Source organism: Quercus lobata, chromosome 4, assembly GCF_001633185.2.
Source record: "Quercus lobata isolate SW786 chromosome 4, ValleyOak3.0 Primary Assembly, whole genome shotgun sequence".
Classification (NCBI taxonomy): domain Eukaryota; kingdom Viridiplantae; phylum Streptophyta; class Magnoliopsida; order Fagales; family Fagaceae; genus Quercus; species Quercus lobata.
Window position 1 is genome coordinate 33,065,311 of NC_044907.1, and position 10,957 is coordinate 33,076,267.

The 10,957-nt window shown below is 29.0% G+C and overlaps 1 protein-coding gene across 1 annotated transcript; it reads left to right on the forward strand.

The window, feature by feature from the left end:
- Positions 1–4,926: 4,926 nt before the first annotated feature.
- LOC115983898 (UPF0481 protein At3g47200-like) lies at positions 4,927–10,533 on the forward strand. The gene is made up of 2 exons (XM_031106754.1): positions 4,927–5,037; positions 9,020–10,533. Exon 2 carries the CDS (start codon positions 9,046–9,048, stop codon positions 10,477–10,479), a length of 1,434 nt encoding a protein of 477 aa, XP_030962614.1. The 5' UTR covers positions 4,927–5,037; positions 9,020–9,045; the 3' UTR covers positions 10,480–10,533.
- Positions 10,534–10,957: the final 424 nt, after the last annotated feature.

A 10,957-nucleotide genomic window follows, 5' to 3' on the forward strand; every position in this document is an offset into this window, starting at 1 on the left:
ATATAAATATATATGTATATATAAACATATATATGTGTGTATACATATATATATATATATATATATATGCATGTATGTATGTAACATGGAAAGAATCTCATTCATAAACAATGCATCCAAGCATGTAATTATACGCTTATTCCGAATAGAAAATCAATTCAATCATACTAACATCCAAACATGTTAATCATGCTTCTTCGAAAGTAATATCTCGTTAGAATTTTCTCCATTGACTAAATCTTTGTGTTTAAATTTACTTTTCGCTATGCCTTAGATTTGACAATTTTTTTTTTTTTTTTTTGGAGAAACAAATATACACACACAAGAGAGAGGAAAATGAATTTTAATACAAATGCACATCACAATTTCACTTAAAAGCCATACAACACATTATTAATTGGACCAGTTCAATTGGATTAATTAACAACTTGGCTGATTAAACTAAACTAGGGTCTAAACTTTTTTTTTTTTTTTACAACACTTACTACATCCTAAGCCTACTCAAAAGATCATGTACCATGAATTACAACACTAAAAAAGTACTAATACCTTACATCTTGTTCTTATCATTTCCTTGTTCTTTATTTCTCTCTTTTTTATTCTATGTCCAAGAATATCAAAATGTTGACTTAACTAAGTTCATCCCTCAGGCCAATGACCCACTTCCTACCCCTTAGGTTGCCCCCATTGCCTTCTACCTCGTTGGCCCCTTTGGCTCATCTAGATAAGGGTAAGGAGGTTGATCGATCATCTAATCAAAATCAACCTTGTATCGCCTTTTGACCCCCTAACAAAGTTTGAGCATGCCTTAGAACATCTTGAGATGATTTAGCAAAAGATGGACTATAAACTAAATTGGACCTCTTAAATAATTACCTAAAAAAATAATATTATTATCTCCGACAAAAAAATAAAATACTGCCTTAGGTCTTTGTCTAAATTATCCATTTATAAAATTGATCATGGCTTTTGAGTGGAGTGCCTTTGTATTAGAATCCATTTCCTTCTCCTTTGTGTGTGTGTGTGTTTGTTTCTAAAAAAAAAAAAGAGTAATTTTCTCACATTACTTAAGAGAGTGTGTTATGTGTAGTATAACTTGTCCCACTCTCCCATAAAAGTTATCATGGTTTTTGAGTGGAGTTGTAGTGTGCCTTTGTGTTAGAACTTTTTTTCCTCTCCCTTGCATATGTGTGTGTTGTTTCTCAAAAAAAAAAAAAAAAATCCATTTATGACTTCTATAAGTTATCATGCTTGTTTTATAATTTTTCTCATCCTGCTTTCCTAGGTTCTAACTTTTATCAAGGACTATTAATTTTAACAAACCCCGTAAACAAATGTTTTAACTACTGTAAACAAAGAGAGACTCATAACCAAGTAGTGTGTAATTAACTTAGTAGCACAATTTGTTCTCTTTTATTAACAGAATTATTGTTCAAATTCACTCTCCGTTATTATTACAATTGTATTATTATAATTAAAAAAAAAAAAAAAAAAAACCCTTGTCCTTACAATAAGTTTCGCATGCGTTAACTTGAGTAGTTAATTACTTTTCTTTTTTTTTTTTAATAAAAAGATATAGTGGAGGAGGGGAAGGTGGGGTTAAGTATCTAATTACTTCAATAATACTAACTTGCCACACCTATGATACACATTCATTCACAATAGAACCTATCATGTGTGGCAAGAATTTCTCTTACAGGATAGACTCTAAGTCCTATTTCTCTTCTTATCACATAAAGACTAAAACAAAGTGAAGACACGAAGGAAATCAATCCTAACAACTGCAAGATTTTGACGTGTAGCCCTTCATATCTTAACTTTTTTCACTTGCTCTTTAGAAAAAAACAGACACAAGAAAAAATATTCAGTCCTTGATACAAATGAACTAATTAATGGCAAGTTAGTGAGATAGTTGTGTGTTTGTGATTGTGAGAATGACGCAATCGCTATGACGTGTTTTTTGCTTTTCTTGTTTGAGAGAGAGTGATCTGGGCTCACTCGATAAATAGGAGCTAGTGCAAGAAGATTTTAAGAATTTTTTATGAAATGTGTAATAATGAAAAAAGAAAGGTTAACAAATACCCTAAAAACATTGGGTTATGAACTATTTTTAAAAAAGTGATAAAACAATTAATATTTTATAGAAATGCTAACGGATGCCTTTAATGCAATGGTTAACAATCCATTTAAATAAAATTTTCATAAAAAAAAAAAATAATAATATTTTGACAATATTTTTCATTTCACATAAAAATGGTGTCAAACTTTCCTATAATTAACCCCAAACACATTTTCTAAAGCATTTAGGTTGAATGATAACACTATTTACCATATTAAGTTATTAACTACTCTGTTAGAATCTCCAAAACATCCCCAAACAACTTTGCCACAAACATCTCAACTACTCTGACTAAAGACTAAAGAGAGATTGATGACTTATTAAATGTTGTATTAACTGAGTGCCTAACTACTTTGACAATCCTAATTAAATCCAGCTATGGCACACATTTATTCATAATGAATGGGGCCAATCTCGTGGTACCCATTCGCAATTGAATTCGTGTCTCTTATAAATGCGACAAACATCTCTCTTGTTTCTATCTTTCTGTGTAATAAGATGTAAATGAATCATATTATCAACCGAAAAAATTAATTGATATCCTAAAGATATTGATTTCCCTTTAATAAATAATTTTAGAAACCTTTTTATTAAAAAAAAAATGTAATTGATTTTTTTGACAGTTTTTAATATTTGGGCCATGTTAATAGGTGTCTTTAGGGCAATTGTTAATAAACTAAATTAGGAAAGTCTTAACACCACTTTCATGGGAAATATAAAAAGTTGTCAGAAAAATTAATTGTTTTATCAATTTTCAATAAAACATTTTTAAAAATAGTCCTAAACTGATGCCCTTAGGGCATTTGTTAATATTCCCTTAACATTTTTCATAAAAGTGGTATTAAAACTTTCCTAACATTAACAAATACCTGAAGACACCAGTTAACTTGACCCTATTATTAATGAACATATTAAGTGCAAGTCTTTATTTCATATAGCATAAGAATAATGCTAGTCTTACAAAGTATTATTCATAATATACTTTCCATAAATTTTGATTTTTCACTGTTGATTTTGGAAATTAATTGTAAACATTTCTATTTGGGGACGTTTGGTTCACCATGATGTTATATTACACCCTAATATTATATTATTATAATTTTTCATTAATGTAAGTTCAATACAAGAATACAACATACATTATTTAGGAAGGTAATGAGATTAAGTTGATGCGATATATTTTGTAATTTTAGATTATGGTAATGTTAGAAAAAATAAACAAAAAACCTAAATGTTACATTATCGTAATGTATATCAAATTAAAAGCACATCACAGCACCACAATTCAAGAGAATCCTTACCCTTTGTCATTAATTGGACCAGTTCAATTGGATTGATTAACAACTTGGCAAATTAAACTAAACGGGAGTCAAAACAATTTTATATTTTTTACGACACTTACTACATCCTAAGCCAACTGAAAAGATCTTGGACCATGAAGTACAACACTAAAAAAGTACGTGTACCTTACATCTTGTTTTTATCGTTTCCTTGTTCTTTTTGTATTCTCTCTTTTTTATTCTATGTCCAAGAATATCAAAATGTTGACTTAACCAAGTTCATCCCTCAAGATCCAGACGTTAAGTTCTCCCTGATGGTCCTTGGGCCTTTGCCTCCTAGCTCGTTGGCCCCTTCATCTCATCTAGAATCTAGATAAGGGTAAGGAGGTCGATCCTTTAATCAACCTAGTATCGCCTTTTGACCCTCCAACAAAGTTAGGGCATATTTTGACCCTCTAACAAAGTTTAAGCATGCCCTAGAACATCTTGAGATGGTTTAGTACTAGATTGACTTTACACTAAGTTGGACCTATTGGGTATTTACATAAAATAAATAATACTATCTTCAACCAAAAAAAAAAAATTACCGCCTTATGTCTTTGACTAAATTATCCATGTATGACTTCTTTAAGTTATTATACTTGTTTATTAATTTTTCTCATCCTGTTTTGCTAGGTTCTAACTTTTACCAAGGACTATAAATTTTAACAAACCCCATAAACGAATGCCTTAACTACTTTAAACAAAGAGCGACTCGTAGCCAAGTGGTATGTAATTAACTTAGTACAATTTACTCTCTTTTATTAAGAGAATTACTGTTCAAATTTGTCATCTCCCCATTATTATTACAATTGGATTATTAAAAAAAAAAAACTTGTCCTCACAATAAATTTTGCATGCGTTCACTTGAGTAGTTAATTACTTTTATTTGTTTTTAATAGATAGAGTAAAGGAAGGGAAGGTGCGGTTGTGTATCTAATTACTTCAATAATAATAACTTGCTACACCTATGATACACATTCATTCACAATAGAACCATCATGTGTGGCAGGTATGTGCAATAACTGAGTGCAAGTTTCACGTGTGCATGCATCTCTTATGAATGTGACAAGACTTTCTCTTATAGGACAGACTCATGAAGTCCTGTTTCTCTTCTGTGTGTACAAATTAAGATATAAGTAAACCTGTTTCTCTTCTTATCACATAAAGACTAAAAGAAAGTGAAGACACGAAGCAAGTCAATCCTAACAACTGTAAGATTTTGACGCGTGGCCCTTCATATCCTAACTCTTTTCGCTGGCTCTTCAGGAAAAAACCGACACAGGAAAAGTATTCATTCCATGATACTAGTGAACTAATTAATGGCAAGTTGTTGATAGTTGTAACTTGTAAGTTTGTGATTATGAGAATGACGCCATCGCTATGACATATTTTATTCTTTACTTGTTTGAGAGAGAGTGACCCGAGATCAGTCAATAAATAGGAGCTAGTGCAAGAAGATTTTAAGAATTGCTATGAAGTGTATAATAATTAAATTACATAATTTTTTTCTTCGATGAGTGAGTTTTAGCATTTAGGAGAGAGAGACTCAGAGATCGTGCTGTTTCTTGGAGTTAAGTATTCAAAAAAAACTTGCAGGTTCTACGCTCCTTCCCTTCACTTTATTTTATGTTCAAATAGTGCCAAGAAGAAAATGTGGTAAAAGTAGATATAGAATTATAGCATAGAAACTCCATATATCACATCAATTTAATAAAAAATTAAGTCATTTTGTTTCAGTGTTTACTACCTATGGGGCAAGTTTCTTGGGGGCACCTAGCAAAGTACTAGTTTTAGTCAAAACTTTGGTCCATTCCATGCGATTTGGCTTATTTAAGTTGTTTCCTATCTCCAGTGTGTTTTGTTAATCCAATATTATATTTAAATTGTTTCTTTCCGTCTTTAATTATTAGTCTTCTATACCATGCAATTTTAGAATGTCTTAAATTGTAGTTTTCTTTAAAAAGTTGATAAACAAATTTTTTTACTCACTATTTATACTTTATTTAAAAAATCAATACATGTAGAATTTATATAAAAATGATAGTTAGAAAATTTATATTATTTTATTTAAAAGATAATGCATTAAATGCTAATTCTTTAAAATTTTGGATTTTCTAAACAAAATCAACCATATATTTAAGTTAGTTATTTTTTCTAAAAGGAATCAACAAAGAAGTAGATAGATATTTTCAGTTCAATCTTTTACTATTTACTAGCATGTAACTCTATGCAAACCCATGGATGCATTTAAAATTAAACAAAAATTCTATTATAAAATATAAATAATTAGTCAAATTAATTTTTTAAAAATCATGTAACACATGCATTCATGCATACATATAGATACATTTAAAATTAAACACAATTTTTATCATAAAATATGGATAATTAGTCAATCTTCTCCAAAAAAAAAGATAATTAGTCTTTTTTTTAAAGTAAACATAATTAGTCACATATTAAAATTTTTACCTAAATTTAATACTACTTATATTTTTTTTTTTCTAATTTTTAATAAAATAGAATGTGTAGTGATTTTTGTTATGTGATGATTTTTATTTTATTTATTTTTTGAGAAACATATGGTGATTTTTATTAAGTATATGTGATTTTAAAAAAAAATTTATAGTTCATTAATATTAAATTCTTAGAATTTTGCACTCATTAACTCACTTGATACAAAGATTAAAAAACTTAAGTAAACACATTATACAAAATTGGATTCAAATTTCAAATTCTAATTCAAATTTATCTAAACTTTACCTATTAATATATATATATATATATATAGATGACTTATAAATTTGAATTTTTTTTAGTTATATGATTATGTTTTTTTATGGTTTATTATATTGGACTCCTTGGCTTTTATACTAAATTAACTAATTTGACACAAATTTAGAAATTTATATTAGATGGGACATGTGACTCAAAATTAAACTCTAATTGAAATTCAATTTTTACACTAAATTAACTTACTTGGCACAAAATTCTAAAATTTAGGTTATATGAGATACATGGCGCAAAATTATAGTCTAATTGAATTCCAGTTTGAAATTTAATTGGATTTTCTCTCTGTTTTACTTATTATTATATATATAGATTACTATTATATATCAAAATTTTCATCTTTTATAATATAGTTGTTAATTTTTCATTAATCTATTAAGATTTTTTTTTTTTTAAAAAAAAAAAAATTGAAGGATTAGATCTTAATGTCATATAATATGTAATAAGGTATATTAGATCTTAAATAATCCCAAAAAAATTATCTTAATTATATGAGACAATAAATATTTTTTTTGGGTATCTTGCTTTTACCCCCCTCTCCCCCTCCCCCTCCCCCTCCCCCTCCTTTTAGCTAAGTGGATGAAAAAAGAAATGTAATAAATATCTTCTTTGTGAGGGTAGCAATATTTAACACGGCTTGCACAAAAGAGAAAATACTTTTTTACTAATTAGTGCCCTTGTAAAAGAGTTGTGTCAAGGCGGGTCAACAATCTTCAACCCAACAAATAAATGAGTTAATTTCATATTGACTTGCTTAACCCACAATCAACTAAAAATTATTTACTTCATATAAAAAAAATTAGTAAATAAATTTTTTTAATTATTATACTAATAAATTCTTTATTGAAACTCTGATATTCCTAACTCTTTTATCCAAAAAAAAGGGAAATTTTTTTTTTTTTAGTTTTATTTATCTTGGATTATTTAAAAAAAAAATTAATGGAATTTTATTGGGTAAAATAAGAAAATTTTAATATGTGCAGGATATATTTTTGTATTATAATTTACGTTCTTATAAAGTAGAATATGTGCAGGATATATGTTTTTTTATTATAATTATTATAGTTTACGTTCTTATAAAATATAAAAATATATTAATTACTTTGGGTCATTTTTTGCATGAAACGTATCATGTTAACTAGCTTAATAAACAAATTCACGTTAGAGTTGATAAAATTTCACATAATTATTAAATGAGGTGGGTTAGAATTTATCCATGTAGTTGAATATGCCTCAACATGTCTACTAACACAAATTATTACTACCCTTGTTTCTCATTCATTTACTTGTTATTTTTCTTGAAAACATAGCCAAACTTTGGTAAGGATACTAAATATATTAAATACGTAATTAGTTTATTTTTATAATATCTTATGAAATTATACTAAGAAAGCATCAAGTTATAAATTGAAACAAAATAAAATAAAAGAAACAACGTAATAAATAATAAATATAGTCATTCTTTTGATCCCGGATTTTCTTTCAAATTCATGTTATATCCATAATATGGGCGTCGATTTACTTTTTTTTCTCTCTTATATATATATATATATATATATATATATATCATATCTAATAGTTGAAACGTTTGATTTTTTGTTGATTGCTCTTTATTGCACCATGTGACAATATAAATTTATGCCACATGGCAATATATATATATATATATATATATATAAAAGACCTTGAACCAAATGAAACATGATCCATACTGTGTATATCTTATCCCATATATTAATTTTTTGTTTTTGGGAGAAGATCGTCGCATATATTACTAATTATGCTTGTGTTAGGAAAGCCTAGAGCATATTGGCTAAATTCTAGAGGGAAAATTGTATAATTCCAAAAACGCATGATAGAAGTTTGAGATTTCAAGGAAAATAAAAAGTATTCATTGTCTAATGATGTTTTATAAATATTTCTTCACTTATTTGATACTATAAGATTGATTTATTATTAAACTGAAGTTTTAAAAGGTGAATAATTTACTTGCTCTAATTTTATCTTGTAGCATCCAAGTGTCAAGCTAATATATTTCCTTACTCTTTTACATCCCTTGGCTTAAGATAATGTTCATATGACATCATCATATTGTAACTATACTTGTCAGTAAATTTGTCATGGATTATTTATGCACAATTGTGATGTCTACATTAAAATTAAGATCATTCTACTACAAAAACTTATTTACTTATAAAAATTTGTTTTAATAATAGTAAAATGTAAATTGATGCAATTGGATAACTTTTCTATAGACACAAGTGTCTATATGACATCAACTTATAAGCTTAGTTTTTATATACTGTTTTTTTAAAAATCTTTTTTTTTTCTTGCATTTTCTTATTTTATTCAAAAATATTTAAGATACCAGTATATTTTAACATGTTTTTAGCAGAAAGTTAGATAAGTTGTTTTCAAATGGACACATGAAATAGTAAACTTACAATTTCACACTTTTCAAAAGAAATTAAATTCTTCACTAACTTTTTTAAATTCAGTTGTCCAAGAATTTATCTTTCAATCTTGCACTCAAAGACGAGGATGGTATCAATGATAACTACAAAACAATGTATGAGAAAAATGCAATTTATCAATAACAAAAAGTTATTTTATTTATTTATTTATTTTGCATTTAGGATGTCACCCAATTGTTATTCCATCCTTAATGGTGGCCAGTGTGATCTCAACCATATGCGCGTGTAAATTCTCAATTTTTAAAAAACAATTGAAATTAGCTTTGTATTTAAAGATTCTATCCAAGTGCTAATGATTGTTGTTTGTCTATCACTAGGAAAAGAAACTTTATTATTGGAAAAAATGGCCAAACCTACTACTGTGGCTGCTGGTTCATTTAGAAAAGAAATGAGATGCGAAGAGTTGGCCATTGACATACCACTAGTCATGGAGCTAGCCCAGTGGCCTGAATGTTGCATCTACAAAGTCCCCAAGAAACTTCGTGAGGTAAAAAAAGAAGCCTACACTCCAAAGCTAATTTCAATAGGCCCTCTTCACCATGGCGAATATGAACTGCTTTCCATGCAAATGCTGAAACTAAATTATCTCAGGGAATTCTGTTATCGGGCTAAGACATGCCACGAGGATATTGCAAGGTTCATTGAAGAAAAGGAACAAAGGATTCGTCGCTGTTATAAAGATATCTCTGACTATGATCTCAGCAGCGAAGATTTCGTGAATATGGTTGTATTGGATTCAATCTTTATCATCGAGCTATTCTTGAGGTCTGCAGCGACTGATCGGCGCTCTAGGAGGGCTTCTACGTGTGGGGAAGATGAAAGCTATACGAGTGAAGAAGATGGATACATTGTGAGAGGAGATTGCATAGCAAGTAACCCATTGTTGAGGAAGCATATTCAACAAGACTTGTTATTGCTTGAAAATCAGCTTCCATTTTTTATTCTCGACGAGTTACACACAAAATTTTCCTGGTTTGAACAAAACAAATATATTTCCTTTGTTGAGCTTACCTGTAATTACCTTTTTCCTGAATCCAAGACCATGAAAGACAAAATTGATAAGGAAAAGGTAAAACATTTCACTGATTTAATGAGATATCTCTACCATCCACCCAAGGATTGTGATGGAGCTGCTCCTATTAAAAATCTACATAATGCAAAAAAGTTGGAAGACGCCGGAGTAATATTGGAAAAGGATGAAAAGAAAACATTACTTGACATAGATTTCCAAGAGGGTGACCTCTGGAATATATTTCCTGGCTTCATTGTCTCATGGATCTTGCTATTCTTACCGTGCTTGGATCACATTGAGTGGTTGAAGAAAACACAAACTATCTTAAAAGTTCCAGTCTTTGAGGTAAATGATGAAACTGAAGGCATTTTTCGAAACGTGATGGCCCTGGAGCAGTGTCATTATCCAGATAAAGCTTACATATGTAATTATTTCGTGTTGTTAGATTATCTTATTAACACTAGAGATGATGTGGAGTTGCTTGTTGAGAAAGGGATTATTGTTAATAAGTTAGGAAGCTATAAAGCAGTTGCCACTATGGTTAACAGACTTTGCCTCGAAATTACTGGAGAGAATCACTATTACATAAAACTCGTTAAAGATATTAATGACTACTACGAGGATTCTTGGAACCGCAATATGGGATATTTGAGAACAGTATATTTCCGTGATGTTTGGAGAGGCACTGCAACTGTTGTTGGAGTCATTGTTCTATTTGTAACTTTCTTGAATTTCCTTAGGCCTTTTGTCTTCAAGAATATTTAAGTATATTGATCATTTTGATATTATCAATTATTTGTTAGTTTGGCATTGCTTGTAGCTTCATTTTCGAAATTGCCAATCTGTTTAGTTTGTGATATCGTTTCCTTTCTATAATATTCTACTTTGTACTTCACATTTTTGATGTTTCAATTTTCAAACGTTGTTTCACCACGCATCTAGTGTCCGTATATATATCAGCTAATCATATTTTCAAACGTTGTTTCACCACGCATCTGTTATGCCTTCACGATTTCTTTATGTTAAAAATTGCCCCAAGTTCCTAATTTGATTGGTTTAAGAAATTTTTTTTCCTAGTGTGGGAGCAAATGATTCTCCTTGATATAAAATGATTCTCTTATTGAAAAAGTTTTTGGGTATTCTTTGTCCATCATAAAATAGGATTAGAGTCTTATAAATTGGTATTGTTGCAAAGGGTTTGACTACTTTTGCTCAATGGTCGTTCCACATGGAAAGAGGAGAA

Bases quoted from the DNA above. Each gene is read 5' to 3' on its own strand.
- LOC115983898 (XM_031106754.1), top strand. From the start codon at position 9,046: ATGGCCAAACCTACTACTGTGGCTGCTGGTTCATTTAGAAAAGAAATG.